Below are 16,883 nucleotides of genomic sequence, written 5' to 3'. Positions count from 1 at the left end.
TTTTTATCTAGACCTGTTTCAGTCATGACTACATCAGAAAAAGGTACTCTAACTGAGCTGATCACTAGAGGGATTAAGGCATGATCCCCCAGTAATCACAGACCTCCACCCCAGTGGCATAGCCAGAAGTCAATTTTTGGGTGGGCCAACAGGTTGGATGGGTGGGCACTAGACAGTGGTGTGCTGGTAAATGTTTAACAACAGGCTCTCTCCCCAGTCCACCTATGCACCCCCCCCCCCCCCCCCGTCCGTCCACCTGTGTACCTCCCCTCAAAATTGCAGAGCTAGCTATAGCCGGGGAGAGAGCCTTGGAGGGGGGAGGCAATGCATTACTGTCTCCGGGAAAAAAAAATTAAATGATCCAAGGATCCAATCTAATTCATGTTTAATGTGGGATAGAATAAGTAAATAAATATAAACTTTTAATGTTGAGCACCTGATTCTCAAAGTGGACATATTCCAAACACTATAATGAAAATAAAATGATTTTTTTCTACCTTTGTTGTCTGGTGACTTTGTTTTTCTGATCATGCTGGCTCAGTATCTGATTCTGCTGCTATCTGTCCTCTTAACTCCGTTTCCAGGGCTTCCTTTCCATTTATTTCTTTACTTTCTGCCTTTCTTCTTCATTTCTTGCTCTATATCCGTAAGTAAAAGCTGGGTCCTCCGCAGACTTGACTGTCCAGTGGATCCAGCTTCTGCCTATTTTCTTCATCCATGTGAAGTTTTTCTCCTATCTTCCTTTTCTCTCATCTCATCTCCTTCCTCACTCTTCCATCCCTTCCATCCATGTCCAGCATTTCTTCTCTCTCCCTTCCCTCTCCTCCATCCATGTCCAGCAACCCTCCTCTCCCCTGCCCTTCCCTCCATCCATCCATGTCCAGCAACCCTCCTCTCCCCTGCCCTCCCCTCCATCCACCTATGTCCAGCAACTCTCCTCTCCCCTCCATCCATCCATAGGAATTCTCTTCTCTCCCCTGCCCCCCTCTATCCATTCATACCCAGCAATTCTCCTCTCTGCCCTGCCCCTATCCATCCATACCCAGCAATTCTGATCTTGCCCCTGCCCCCCTCTATCCATCCATACCCAGTCCCAGCAATTCTCTTTTCTCCCCTGTCCCCTCCCTACAGCCATCAGTGATTCTCCTCTCTCCCCTGCCCTCTCCTCCCGCTCCCATCCATGTCCTGAGATTCTCCTTCGCCCCCATCCTTCCCTCCCATTCCATTCCACCTGCCCGCCCTCTTCTCTCCCAAAAAATTTACAGTGGAAGCAGGCTGAGCTCCATTCCTGAATCTGCCTCCCTCTCTCTCACTCACTCACGGCAGCGCTTCCCAGACGCTGCCTACTGCTGCCACGATCGCAGGATCTACCTCCCTCCGTCACGGTCTCAGGACTCAGCAGCAGCTGTAGCGAATCATACATGCTGCCTCCTTCTAACCCGGAAGCGTCTCCTCTGCGCGTCCCGCCCCCATTATCAAAACTTCCTGTTTCTGCAGTGCTGGGGCAGGACGCGGCAGAGGAGACGCTTCCGGGTTAGAAGGAGGTAGCGTGTATGATTCGCTACCGCTGGTGCTGAATCTGAGACCATGACGGAGAGAGGTAGATCTTGTACGATCGTGGCGGCGGTAGGCAGCGTCTGGGAAGCGCTGCCGTGAGAGAGAGGGAGGCAGATACAGGAAAGGAGCTCAGCCTGCTCCCTCCACTCCGCTGCCTCCACTGCTGGGCAGGCCTTGTGTGCTGTGCCCATCAACCCCCCCCCCCAAACCCACTACCCCCAAATGTACACCACTACCACAGCCCTTATGGGTGAAGGGGGCACCTAGATGTGGGTACAGTGGGTTTGTGGTGGGTTTTGGAGGGCTTGCTGTTTCCTCCACAAACGTAACAGGTAGGGGGTTATGGGCCTGGGTCTGCCTGTCTGAAGTGCACTGCACCCACTAAAACTGGTCCAGGGACCTGCATGCGCTGTCATGGACCTGAGTATGACATCTGAGGCTGGCACAACATATTTTTAAAGATGTTTTTTGAGGGTGGGAGGGGGTTAGTGACCACTGGGGGAGTAATGGGAGGTCATCCCCGATTCCCTGTGGTGGTCATCTGGTCATTTTGGGCCCTTTTTTGTGCCTTATTCGTAAAGAAAAGCACATCCAGGTGAAAACGTCCCAGTTTTACTTTGACATCCCTTAATTTTTCGATTATGGCTCAAAGATGACCAAGTGTTAGGCACGCCGAAGTCCCGCCTTCACTACGCCTCCGACACACCCCCTTGAAATTTTGACATCCTTGCAACGGACTGTGTTGAAGCCGTCCAAAATCGAGTTTCGATTATACCGATTTGGACGTCTCTGGGAGATGGACATCCATGTTCTGATATATGTCGAAAGATGGATGTCCATCTCTTTCGAAAATGAGCCTGATAGTAACATAGTAAATGACGACAGATAAAGACCTATATGGTCCATCCAGTCTGCCCAACAAGATAAGTAGATGGCATTTCAAGTGTCATTGCTAATAGGTAGGTCCTGACCCAGGAACCTGTTTAGTCCGCAAATGTCTTGGGGAAAAAGAAGTGACTTGATAAGAGTCCAAAAATGGGGATGGAACAACTCACCACAGATATCCAAAGGCAAAGAAGTCCAATGGAAAGGGCTGACTGCAATAAAGGCTGAATGGCATGTGGATTATAGCCTTATCAAACATATAAACGGCAAGTGACCGACTCACCTGCAAATGCGCAGTAGAGACTTCCCTCTCTGTCCCGCCCTCCCATCAAGACATGATGACATCAGAGGGCGGAACAGAGAGGGAAACGGAGTCAGAGTCACTGTTGGACACTGCCGCCTGGAAATGAACATCGCGCGCACTAACCTCCACCCTCCCCCCCATCCCCGCCGCCACTCCCACCCTCCTCCACATCGGGCCCCCTGCACTGACCTGACAGCGCCTCTCACCTCCATGTGGAAGTGCTGCAGACAGCAGCAGAGCGATCTGCTGCTACCTGCAGCACTTTCACACAGAGGTGAGAGGCGCTGTCAGGTCAGTGCAGGGGGCCCAGCAGGGAGGGGGGAGGGAGCAGCGGCGAGGAGGGTAGCTGGAAATCTCGCCCGTTTTTATGGGTTTAACGGATAGTTAAATATAAAGAGGGTGTGGAGAGATGATGGCCCAGAGAAGAACAGAGCATCTGAACAGGTCTATATGGAGTGGTAAAACATGCCAAGTACAAAGGGGTACCCCGGTGAATGGTATTAAATGTTAAGGTCAGGAGCTTGTGGATTAAGTGGCACTTTATTGGCAACCAATGATGCAGTTTCAGAATGGGAAGTTGCATGATCATAACGACAGGCACCACAGTGAGTAAACAAATTGCTGTGTTCTGGACTATTTGGAGTTTAAGAGCAAGCATAGGAAGACCAGTATAGACAACATTACAGTAATTCAACTTGGAAGCAACCAAAGCATAAAGTAAAGTGGCACAGTTATCCTCATCCAGATATGGCTTAATGATCCGAATCATGTGTAAGGAGTAGAAACAAGATTTAATAACTGCTGAGATTTGGGAGTGAAAAGTGAGTGCTGAATTAATACACACACCTAAATATTTAAGAGTATACACCAACTCATTATGCTCACACTGCAGAAAAGGGGCAGAAGGAGAAGCCTGATGTCCAGTAACTCATAGGACCACTGTTTTCTTAGTGTTTAAGATCAGCAAGTGGGCAGAAAGCCAGTCAACAATCTTATCCAATGTAGACTGAAGCAAAGATAAATTGGGACTTGCAAGGTCCTGAAGTGAGACAAACAAAATATCATCTATGTGAGCTCACCTGGAACATAGAAATACCGCCTGTCCCTAAATATATGTGACCTGTAAGCCTGAGAGCTATTATAGTAGTGGACCTTTAGGTACAGCGAATGATACATACCTGTAGCAGGTGTTCTCCGAGGACAGCAGGCTGATTGTTCTCACGACTGGGTTGACGTCCACGGCAGCCCCCACCAACCGGAACAAAACTTTGCGGGTGGTCCCGCACGCAGGGTACGCCCACCGCGCATGCGCGGCCGTCTTCCCGCCCGTGCGCGACCATTCCCGCCAGTTGAATGACAAGCAAAAATGAGTAAAAACGCAACTCCAAAGGGGAGGAGGGAGGGTAGGTGAGAACAATCAGCCTGCTGTCCTCGGAGAACACCTGCTACAGGAATGTATCATTCGCTTTCTCCGAGGACAAGCAGGCTGCTTGTTCTCACGACTGGGGTATCACTAGCTCTCAGGCTCACTCAAAACAAGAACCCAGGTCAATTGAACCTCGCAACGGCGAGGGTATAACAGAAATTGACCTACGAAGAACAACTAACTGAGAGTGCAGCCTGACCAGAATAAATTCGGGTCCTGGAGGGTGGAGTTGGATTTAAACCCCAAACAGATTCTGCAGCACCGACTGCCCGAACCGACTGTCGCGTCGGGTATCCTGCTGGAGGCAGTAATGTGATGTGAATGTGTGGACAGATGACCACATCGCAGCCTTGCAAATCTCTTCAATAGTGGCTGACTTCAAGTTAGCCACCGACGCTGCCATGGCTCTAACACTATGAGCCGTGACATGACCCTCAAGAGTCAGCCCAGCCTGGGCGTAAGTGAAGGAAATGCAATCTGCTAGCCAATTGGAGATGGTGCGTTTCCCGACAGCGACCCCTTTCCTATTGGGGTCGAAAGAAACAAACAATTGGGCGGACTGTCTGTGGGGCTGTGTCCGCTCCAAATAGAAGGCCAACGCTCGCTTGCAGTCCAATGTGTGCAACTGACGTTCAGCAGGGCGGGTATGCAGTCTGGGAAAGAATGTTGGCAAGACAATTGACTGGTTAAGATGGAACTCCGACACCACCTTTGGCAGGAACTTAGGGTGAGTGCGGAGCACTACTCTGTTATGATGAAATTTAGTATACGGAGCATGAGCTACCAGGGCTTGAAGCTCACTGACCCTACGAGCTGAAGTAACTGCCACCAAGAAAATGACCTTCCAGGTCAAGTACTTCAGATGGCAAGAATTCAGTGGCTCAAAAGGAGGTTTCATCATCTGGGTGAGGACGACGTTGAGATCCCATGACACTGCAGGAGGCTTGACAGGGGGCCTTGACAAAAGCAAGCCTCTCATGAATCGAACGACTAAAGGCTCTCCAGAGATGGCTTTACCCTCTACACGAAGATGGTAAGCACTAATCGCACTAAGGTGATTCCTTACTGAGTTGGTCTTGAGACCAGACTCTGATAAGTGCAGAAGGTATTCAAGCAGGTTCTGTGCAGGACAAGAACGAGGTTCTAGGGCCTTGCTCTCACACCAAACGACAAACCTCCTCCACTTGAAAAAGTAACTCTTTTTAGTGGAATCCTTCCTAGAGGCAAGCAAGACACGGGAGACCCCCTCAGACAGACCCAACGAAGCGAAGTCTACGCCCTCAACATCCAGGTCGTGAGAGCCAGAGACTGAAGGTTGGGGTGCAGAAGCGCTCCGTCGTTCTGTGAAATGAGGGTCAGAAAACACTCCAATCTCCACGGTTCTTCGGAGGACAACTCCAGAAGTAGAGGGAACCAGATCTGACGGGGCCAAAAGGGCGCTATCAGAATCATGGTGCCGTGGTCTTGCTTGAGTTTCAGTAAGGTCTTCCCCACCAAAGGTATGGGAGGATAAGCATACAGGAGGCCGGTCCCCCAATGGAGGAGAAAGCATCCGACGCTAGTCTGCCGTGTGCCTGGAGTCTGGAACAGAACAGAGGCAGCTTGTGGTTGGTCTGAGAGGCGAAAAGGTCCACCGAGGGAGTGCCCCACTCTCGGAAGATCTTGCGTACCACTCTGGAATGGAGCGACCACTCGTGCGGTTGCATGACTCTGCTCAGTCTGTCGGCCAGACTGTTGTTTACACCTGCCAGGTATGTGGTTTGGAGAAGCATGCCGAACTGGCAAGCCCAACGCCACATCCCGACGGCTTCCTGACACAGGGGGCGAGATCCGGTGCCCCCCTGCTTGTTGATGTAATACATTGCAACCTGATTGTCTGTCCGAATTTGGATAATTTGACAGGACAGCCGATCTCTGAAAGCCTTCAGTGCGTTCCAGACCGCTCGGAGCTCCAGGAGGTTGATCTGAAGATCTTTTTCCTGGAGGGACCACAGTCCCTGGGTGTGAAGCCCATCGACATGAGCTCCCCACCCCAGGCGAGATGCATCCGTCGTTAGCACTTTCGTGGGCTGTGGAATTTGGAATGGGCGTCCCAGGGTCAAATTGGTCCGAATGGTCCACCAGTGCAGTGAAGTGCGACAACTGATGGAGAGGCGGATGACATCTTCTAGATTCCCGGTGGCCTGGCACCACTGGGAAGCTAGGGTCCATTGAGCTGATCTCATGTGAAGACGAGCCATGGAAGTCACATGAACTGTAGAGGCCATATGACCTCGGAATCTCAACATCTGCCGAGCTGTGACCTGCTGAGACTCTCTGGTCTGGGAAGCGAGGGACAGGAGGTTGTGGGCCCTCGCTTCGGGAAGAAAGGCCTGAGCCGTCTGAGAATCCAGCAGAGCTCCTATGAATTCCAGAGATTGGACTGGCTGGAGATGGGATTTTGGGTAATTTATCACAAACCCCAGCAGCTCCAGGAGGTGAATAGTGCACTGCATGGACCGGAGAGCTCCTGCCTCCGAGGTGTTCTTGACCAGCCAATCGTCGAGATATGGGAACACGTGCACTCCCAGCTTGCGCAGATATGCCGCGACCACCACGAGGCACTTCGTGAACACCCGTGGGGCAGAGGTGAGCCCAAAGGGCAGCACACAATACTGAAAGTGCCGTGTGCCCAGGCGGAATCTGAGATACTGTCTGTGAGCTGGCAGTATCGGGATGTGAGTGTATGCGTCCTTTAAATCCAGGGAACATAGCCAATCGTTTTTCTGAATCATTGGTAGAAGGGTGCCCAAGGAAAGCATCCTGAACTTCTCTTTGACCAGGTATTTGTTCAGGCCTCTCAGGTCTAGGATGGGGCGCATCCCCTCTGTTTTCTTTTCCACAAGGAAGTACCTGGAATAGAATCCCTGCCCTTCCTGCCCGGGTGGCACGGGCTCGACCGCATTGGCGCTGAGAAGGGCGGAGAGTTCCTCTGCAAGTACCTGCTTGTGCTGGGAGCTGAAAGATTGGGCTCCCGGAGGACAATTTGGTGGAGGGGAGGCCAAATTCAGGGCGTATCCGCACCGCACTATTTGGAGAACCCAGTGGTCGGAGGTTATGAGAGGCCACCTTTGGTGAAAAAGTTTTAACCTTCCCCCGACTGGCAGATCGTCCGGCATGGACACTTTGATGGCGGCTATGTTCCCATGGATCCAGTCAAAAACCCGTCCCCGGTTTTTGCTGTGGAGGCGCCGGGGGCTGCTTAGGCGCACGCGGTTGACGGGAATGAGCGCGCTGGGACTGTCCCTGTGCCTGAGAAGGCCTTCGGGCCGGCTGGGTGTACCTACGCTTGTTGTAGGCGTAGGGCGCAGCCTGCCTGGCCCGGGAAAAACGTCCACCTGCTGAGGTGGATGCTGAAGGCGCCCGGTGGGAGAGTTTGTCGAGGGCGGTTTCCCGCTGATGTAGTTGGTCCACCAACTGCTCGACCTTCTCACCAAAAATATTATCCCCCCGGCAAGGGACATCGGCCAGCCTCTGCTGGGTGCGGTTGTCCAGGTCAGAGGCACGCAGCCATGAGAGCCTGCGCATCACTATACCTTGGGCCGCAGCACGAGATGCCACATCACAGGTGTCATATATACCCATGGACAGGAACTTTCTGCACGCCTTCAGCTGCCTGACCACCTCCTGAAAAGGCCTGGACTGCTCCGGGGGGAGCTTGTCGACCAGGTCCGCCAGTTGCTTCACATTATTCCGCATGTGTATGCTCGTGTAGAGCTGGTAGGACTGGATGCGGGTCACGAGCATTGAAGATTGGTAGGCCTTCCTCCCAAATGAGTCCAGAGTGCGAGACTCCCGCCCCGGGGGCGCCGAGGCGGTATCCCTCGAACTCCGTGCCCTCTTGAGAGCAGAGTCCACGACCGCCGAGTCATGAGGCAATTGAGGCCGCATTAACTCTGGGTCTGAGTGGATCCTGTATTGGGACTCCACTTTCTTGGGGATGGTGGGATTAGATAAAGGTCTCAACCAGTTCCGAAGCAGTGTCTCTTTGAGGACATTGTGCAACGGTACCGTGGAGGACTCTCTAGGTGGTGATAGATGGTCGAGGACCTCGAGCATCTCAGCCCTCGGCTCAACCACAGAGACCACGGGGAAGGGAATGCAAATCGACATGTCCCTGACGAAGGAGGCAAAGGAGAGGCTCTCAGGTGGCGAGAGCTTTCTCTCTGGTGAAGGAGTGGGGTCGGAGGGAAGGCCCACAGACTCCTCTGAGGAGAAATATCTGGGGTCCTCCTCCTCCCCCCACGAGGCCTCTTCCTCGGTGTCGGACATGAGCTCCTGTAGCTCAGACCTCAACCGGGCCTGGCTCGACTTCGAGGCACCGAGTCCTCGGTGGCGTCGTCAAGCGGTGGACTCCCGCGCCGGCGGGGATGAAGCTCCCTCCATCGACGTCAACGGGGACTCCACCTGTGTGGTGGTCGAGACCGGCGCCGCAAGCGGCTTCGGCGTCGAAGGCCTCTGCACCGGGCTAGAGCACGCCGGCGCCTCCATCAACGGCGCCGAGGGCGCAAGCACCCCCGGCGCCGGCACAGTCTGGCGCATCAGCCCTTCCAGGATCCCCGGAAGGATGGCTCGGAGGCACTCGTCCAGGCCCGCTGTCGGGAAAGGCAAGGGGGCCGGTAGAGGTGTCGGTGCCGGAAGCTGTTCGGGTCCAGGAGACGGCACCGAAGTGCCGGCGCCCTGACGTAACGATACCTCTACCACAGAGGGGGACCGCTCCTCCCGGCGCTGCCGCTTCCTCGGCGTCGAATCGTCTCTGGAGCCGGGAGCCATGCGCCGTGGGCGACCGATGACGGTGTTTTTTTGTCTTTTTCTGGTGCCCGTCATCGGCGCTTGGCGGTACTGAAGAGGAGGAGGTAGATCCCCCTCGGCCTCGAGGGATCGGGTCCGACAGGGTTCGGTCCCGAGGGCCCTGGGTAGAGGGAGTGACTGGGGCCGATTGCCCACGCGGCCGCTCACCCCTGCCGTCTCCGGAAGACCGGCGGGCCGACGGGACCTGTGCTCCTGGGGTCGGTGCCGTCGGTGCCGATTTCGTGGACATCGGTACCGGTACCGAAGATCCGGCCGTCGACACCGATGCCGTCGAAGTCGACGTCGAGGGGCCGGCGCAAGTTCCAAAAAGACGGTCCCGTAGAACTTGCCCCGCCACCTGTGTCCGTTTCCGTAAACTGAGACACAAGGTGCACGTCTTGGTATCGTGCTCCGACCTGAGGCACTGGAGGCACCAAGCATGAGTGTCGGTCTGCGAGATATGCCGGCCGCACCGACCACACTTCTTAAATCCACTCGGGACCTTCGAGGACATCGACGGAAAAATCACGTCGGCGAAGTCAAAGTCGTCGATGGTGGCGGTAAAATTCATACCTCGAAAAATAAATCGACCGCGCGGCCACAAGGCCGCAACGAGACGCCCCCGCTAAAAAGACGAGGGAAAACAAAGCTCTTCTCGTTTTTTTTTTTTTAAACAAAAATAAAACAGAGAAGCGACGAAGAAAAAAACAACGAAGAAAATCTCGTGGCAAAAGTGCGATCCGGTTTCCGGGGCTGACAGAGAGACGAACGCGGCTCTCTCCAGCGCGGAAAAGAAAAGACTGAGCAGGAACGGTCGCGCACGGGCGGAAAGACGGCCGCGCATGCGAGGTGGGCGTACCCTGCGTGCAGGACCGCCCGCAAAGTTTTGTTCCGGTTGGTGGGGGCTGCCGTGGACGTCAACCCAGTCGTGAGAACAAGCAGCCTGCTTGTCCTCGGAGAAAGTAGGTTTTCTCTGATCCTAGAGGGCTCACTATACAATAGGAAGGAGATTAGGTGAGATTTGTACCTGGGTCCTTTTATGTGAAGTCTACTGCGCTGACCACTAGGTTACCTCTCTGCACTGCTGGGATGTCTCTGTGGCCAGTTTACTAGGAATACTGCCAGATAGATGTCCCTATAGCTTACAATCTAAGGGGCCCTTTTACCAAGCCGTGGTAGGCACTAGCGCACGCCTACCATGCAGCAAAAAGCTCTGCTGCGGGACGTGCTGAGGCATCCCACGGTAGTGTGCCCATCCGTGCATACTAATCCAGTGCTGAAAAATAATTTTAATTTTTCAGCATGGGAGGCATGACTATGAGCGGACAGTACACTGCCATTGCCACATGCTCCCTGATTACCATGGAGTTAGTGTGGGAGCCCTTAGTGTCAACAAAATAGGTGTTGGTAAGGCTCCTGTGATAATGGCCATGTGCTAATTGGAAAATTAACACATGGCCATTACAGAAAAATATGGAAATATGACCATTTTACAACCACACTAAAAGTGGCTGCAGCGTATGGAAAACGTACGTGCTGAAACAGCACCAGCCACTTGTTAGTATGGTTTGATAAAAGGGCCCCTAAGTTTGTACCTGAAATATTAGAGAGTTGACTTGCCCATGGTCACAAGGAGCATCGGTAAGATTTGAACCAGGCTTCCCTGGTTCTTAGTGTGTTGCTCTATCCATTAGGCTATTCTTCCATGTGCACAATAGGCATAAGAAAACAGCCTTTCTCAGAAAATCTAACTTTGTCCTGGGGGGGGGGGGGGGGGGGGGGGGGGGAGGTGGATTTGTGATTCAGCAAGATGGCCTGGATTTAGCCCTAGGCAGCACATAGGCAATTGCCAAGGGTGCCATATTTTGAAGACTCCAAATACTCAGGTCAAAGGGAAGCCTGCACCTGTTTGCTTAGGGCCGGGTGTAGATGCTGCTGCTTCAAAGATGTGCCATTGTGGCACTGTTGCCTTCCTCTGCTTCTCTTGTGGCTCTCCAGTCTTTAGGATCTCTTACATCCCCGTACCCCCCCCCCCCCCCAGCACCACCACCACCGAATTTCTGCTGTCTGGTCTCACCTATGAGCACCAATTTCTTATATATGATCTTGCAGAGAGGCTGAGCAAAACTCAAGTATCACATGCTCTTCTAAGTCCCAGGTCCAAAAGATAAGTTGATTGGAGGTTATGGAGGCTAGGTACACAAATAGATGTGGGGAGGGGTGGTACTTTTGAAACTTTTGGTGGCAGTGGGTTTTATGTGGCAACGAGGGGGAGGAGGAAGAGCCCAGGACTGGAGTCAATGGCTTTGTAGACAGAAAGGGCTAACTTTGGTGGTGATGCTAGCAGGGCATCTCTCTATTTTCTTTATTTTTATTTCTTTCTTTTTTTTTTAACATGAAAAGAAACAAAAACTTTCAATACAGATCACTAATCTATAACTTTTATGTTAATATTTATTTTAATTCTATAAAATACATAATATTTTAAGTAACTCTAATTGATTGAGCTGTCTTTTCCATATTTTAAAGATCAGACAGTAATTACCTGCATTTTGAGCAGAAGTGGCGGGTCCTCTAACATCATCATAGGATTGTCCATCTGTTATGATCACAAGGAAGTTTTTATGTCCATCCTTCATGGTTTTGAACAAGTTATTGACAGTGTAAGAGATGGCTTCCCCGGTTGCTGTCCCACCACTCATGTACCGAATACCACGCAGAGCAACCAGGATATCTTCCTTTGTGTTGTAATCATTGAGGCTGAACTCAGTACGTTGATCATAAGTGAACTGCACAGCTCCAATCTTTGTACCAATCTCAGAAATCTCAAAGGCTTTAGCTACATTAGCAGTAAAGTCGAGCATCATGCGGAAGTTGGTGTCTCCAATGCTACTGGAGCCATCTATTAAGAACACTATGCTGACAGAATTGTAGCAAGTCTTACTGCAAAGCAGGTGCTCATGAGAACATAGCTTTTGGATAAGAGGTTTCACATACTTGGTGGTACCAAACCAATTTGGAATATAATGAGAGAAAAAGCCATTGTTTCGACAAACCACCTGTTTCAAAACAAAAACAGAAAGGTGATTTCTTGGTAACAACATTATTGAGCAAAACTTGTATGATAATTGTTCTTTGTTTCTGTTGTATACCTTGTTTGAGGCTGCTAAAGAGAATTGATTTATAAGAATGAAAAATAAATAAATGTAATACCTTCATCCAAACAGGATCACTTCTCACTAAACATTCACTGCAACTTAGGGATGGGCAGCCAGATAATTTATCCTGCTGCTAGCTGCTGAGCTGTTTATATTGTTACAGCTATCAACGATTTTTTAAAAATATATCTTTATTAACTCAAAGCAAGGGTGAACAATCAGCAACAACGTTGCGCGGTGTAATATAAGCAAAGTACAGAACAACAGCTCCAAGGAACATAAGCAACTGGTAAATAGGTATTCATCCCCCCACCCTGAGGTTTATGTTCGTTATCTCCTCCCCAACTAATAAAGGTGTTCGTGCCCTTTGGGACCCTAATAGTTGATAATCTCTGATGCAACCTCTAGAGAGGCAAAACGTGGTCACGTCGGGTTGTGTTTTAAAGTGGCAAGAATAAAAGCCTTTAAAAAAAAACTATTAGAAGGCGTGTATTCTGCTTTTGTGGACCGCACTGCTCTTTCTGCAGAATTTTTGTTTTCCTCTTCTGGATTGCCTATGTGGAAAGAAGGCACACTGTTATTATAAAGTGTGCACCAGATGCAAAGAGGGTGCAAACTTATTAAAGAATGAGCACTTTTTCCTGATTTGCACATGCATGATGGTTTGTGCATGTGCAATATCAAGAGATTTGTTCCACCAAGCTAAGTCAAGCTAAGTGCATTTAAAGTTTAATAGCTTGTTTGAATTAAAGAGGTTTTTCTGGCCTATGATGAGAGAGTCCAACCCCGAGTGACTGTCATAAGAGTCACGGGGTTTCTCGAGGCCTTTTCCTCACCATATTCAGTGGACTATATGTTGCTATATGTTCCCTATGAAGAAAGACTAAGGAGGCTAGGGCTATACAGCTTGGAGAAGAGACGGCTGAGGGGAGACATGATAGAGGTATATAAAATAATGAGTGGAGTGGAACAGGTGGATGTGAAGCGTCTGTTCACGCTTTCCAAAAATACTAGGACTAGGGGGCATGCGATGAAACTACAGTGTAGTAAATTTAAAACAAATCGGAGAAAATTTTTCTTCACCCAACGTGTAATTAAACTCTGGAATTCGTTGCCGGAGAAAGTGGTGAAGGCGGTTAGCTTAGCAGAGTTTAAAAAAGGGTTGGACGGTTTCCTAAAGAACAAGTCCATAAACCGCTACTAAACGGACTTGGAAAAATCCAAAATTCCAGGAATAACATGTATAGAATGTTTGTACATTTGGGAAGCTTGCCAGGTGCCCTTGGCCTGGATTGGCCGCTGTCGTGGACAGGATGCTGGGCTCGATGGACCCTTGGTCTTTTCCCAGTATGGCATTACTTATGTACTATTACGACTGCTATATCTAATAAGAGCACCATGTGCTAATTTTGCCATTAGCATGTGACACCTGCAAAAAAAATGTGGTAGTACTTACCCGCATTAACCCAGTGTTATCCATTTAGGATGCGGTAATCCTAATGCGTTAACTGGATAACACAGAAATGCCCTTTTTCTGCCCCTTGACACACCCCCTCATACAAACATATTTTTAAAAAATAGTTAACGCTCACTTAACGAGAGAAAACAGGACAATTACTGTAAAATGCTTTAATGTGTTTTGCAGTAAGCCTTTTTTCATGCCCTAACCACACAATGGGCTTAATGTCCTTTAGTAAAAGGGCCTTTAAATTCTGAACTGCCTAGATTTAAAAGTGCAAGTTAGGTGCATAATGCTAAGATTCTAACTTGTTGTTTTGTTTGTTTTTGTCATATAGACAGAGTGTCATATTAAGATCCTAACTCGCTTCCCTCCCCAAAATTTAGGTTCTTAGAGAATCTTTTTAGGATCTCTGTCATAGACAGGTTGCAAAGGAGCCCATTTAGGCATCTAAATCCTTTGAAAATTGAGCTCTTAAAGTTAGGAGTAATGAATAGCTGTCATGTGGCTCTACATCCACATTTACGAGAGATGAAGAGCTGCTATGTGGCTTTATACCTACATTACTTTTATTTTTTTTGTTGTTTTTAAAGTTATTTTTCATACAGGTGATCTGGATTTTAGACAGGATTGATTCTGTAAAATTTCTTTAAAAAGCGTTTGACTTTCTTCAGCTTAAAATTGTAGAAGCTAATTCTGAAATTCAGAGCCTTTCATCAGTGTTCATATGATGTTGTCAACATCCACATTTTGGCTAAACCAGTGACTTTTAGTAAAATTAATGTGCATCAAATATGTGGCACTATGGAAAGCATGAATAAACCCCAAAGTGTTTATGCTAGAAAAAGATTTTCCCCTTGTCAGCTGCTACCTGAATATGATGGATTTGCATTTGATTCTGATGTTCATGCAGTCCAGTAACCAGTCATAGTTTAATGATATTACTGTTACATTTGCCTCAGATCTGTTGGTATGTTAATATACAGGCTTTCACTTTCAACTTCACAAAATTTATCCTAGATTTTAATAACACTGTTCTTCATCAATTTATGGCCCCTGGTTTAATTGTGGCAATCATCATCATCCTTAACAGTTTTACATAGATATTTCAAAATCATTTTTAATATTTATATAACTTGGTAATAAGACAAGAAAGGGGACCCAGATGTTGGATTTAGGGCCAGCCTTGTAAGAATCATAGAAAGATGATAAGACCTGAAATGGCCTACCTAAGGAGTTGGTGGAAGCCATATTTAACAGAATCTGGGCATGTTTAGGGACTGATATGGAGGGAGTGATTGGAAAGAGTTTGGAAAGTTCAAGTAAAAGACATGGGTAACATATTAACATAGTTTATAGTAACATAACACATATTACATCTATTGTAGAAATATGCTAGCCTTTGCTCTCAGTAAAATGCAGGCCAATGGCTCAGGCTCTGGCTAAGAGCTAGGCCCTTAAGAATCAGAGATCACCTTTGACACGGTTACATTTCACTGTGGCAAGTGCTGAAATGAGGTAATTGAGAGCTGACAGAGGGTGGGGGAAATCTACTCTGTAAACAATGAGGAGGCTGGCACCTACAAGACGTCAGGAGCAAGATTGTTGTGGTTATGTAGAGTTAGTAGTGGGTCAGCTGCACCCCGGGTGAGAACATCCAAAGGGGGGGCTAGGGGAAGGTTTGGGATCATGTGAAGTCATCTCACAAGATGCGCTCTGAGCATATCTTGTTTATACTTAGAGCTTGATAACATGTGAAGTTATTCTGATCAATTGATAAGGGCCAAAGGGCTCTGATGAGAAAGCTGGGGTCCATTGGAATCAATGGGGTCAAAATAGTATAAAAGGAGCAGTCTGAGGGGAATTAGATCAAAAGGAAGGTTACAAGAGAAGGCGGGTGACAGACGTATCGTGAACTGCTGCTCAACCATATGAATACCTGATTTGCCTGTACTACTGTTGGTGAGATTGTAATAAACTATCTTCTTATATCCCAGTGAGTCCTTCTGATTATGGAGTTTGTTAATTCCTAGACTGTGTAAAGAGCAGTCTGGGGAGGATGAGGTCAGAGTAATTGGTGGGAACACGCAAATTATTTACACTATCTATCTATCTATCTATCTATCTATCTATCTATCTATCTATCTATCGAGAAAGTGATTACACAACTATAATACATCCTGAGAAGAGATTACCAACATAACAGCTAAATTAGGCTAGACCATATACCTGAGAAATAACCAATCTTTCACTAGCAAAAACACAAGTCTCTAACTAAGGTTCCCTGACTGTAGAAGGAAATCCCTTTTCTCTCACCCTTCGTGGTCTGCAGTAACAGCTCCATATGGGGTGTAGACTTGGTTCCTCTTCAGGCTCTAGTAGAATTCCCCCCGCGAGCCATTCCTGTGTCAGGTTTTTAGTCCGAGGTCCCTGTTCTGCAAAACCACTGGTTACTCAGTCTGTAGGAAGCCTGCAATCAGCTTCTGAGTTTGGCCTTGGGCTGCACTCAGCACAGAGATACAGTTCACAGGTATTCTGGAAATTCAGTCTCCCTCCTCCGAGAGAGATGCATACACCATGAGATCTCCTCTTCTACCCTGTTCTTCCTTCTCTCCCTCTCTTGTCCAGAGCGGCACTGCTCTCTAGGTCCAGGTGACAATCAAGGACCAATCATGAACCATGGACCTCTGTCCAGTAGGTTACAATGAGGGGGCCTGGTGGGCTTCCAGCAAGAGTATCTTATCAGTAGTAGTCTGCCCGTGCCAAACTCCCCTCCATGGTTCACAGATGTTACCGGAGATGCTGTCTCTGTGAAGCTGTCTCCTACACGACTTCCCAGGAGATAAGCAGGAAGGAGAATAAGTAAACAACATATCCTGCTGCCAGGAAGAAATGCAAAATCCATGTTGTTTTTCTTACAGAAAAGATGGTTCAGGTTAAAGCCAGGCCTCAGGCTACAGAATCCGTAGTGCTTCAGAAAAGATAGTTCATGCTGTATTCAGGCCTCAGGCATACCAAGGGTGAGATCCAGGGAAACACCCCTACAATATACCAGTGCCCGAAATGGTATTCAGTGCTGATAAGACAGAGAAACAAAAAACCTGGAAGATGTATTGGGCAATTTGACAAATTGAAGAGTAGCAAATCGCCTGGAATGGATGGTATAGATCCCAGAGTACTAACAGAATTGAAAAATGAATTTGCAGAGCTATTGTTAGTAATATGTAATTTATCTTTAAAATAAAGCATGGTACTAAAAGATTG

The 16,883-nt window shown here is 48.8% G+C and overlaps 1 protein-coding gene across 1 annotated transcript in view; it reads right to left on the bottom strand.

Annotated features, from left to right (window-relative positions):
• Positions 1 to 16,883, bottom strand: part of COCH (cochlin) — a 166,977-nt gene that overhangs the window by 507 nt on the left and 149,587 nt on the right. Inside the window, exon 13 of the mRNA XM_030213687.1 lies at positions 11,548 to 12,061. Within this exon, the coding sequence (XP_030069547.1) occupies positions 11,548 to 12,061 (514 nt within the window). The remainder of the gene's footprint in view (positions 1 to 11,547; positions 12,062 to 16,883) is intronic.

This window comes from Microcaecilia unicolor, chromosome 9 (genome assembly GCF_901765095.1).
Source record: "Microcaecilia unicolor chromosome 9, aMicUni1.1, whole genome shotgun sequence".
Classification (NCBI taxonomy): Eukaryota; Metazoa; Chordata; class Amphibia; order Gymnophiona; family Siphonopidae; genus Microcaecilia; species Microcaecilia unicolor.
This window is presented reverse-complemented; position numbering and strand designations above follow the sequence as displayed.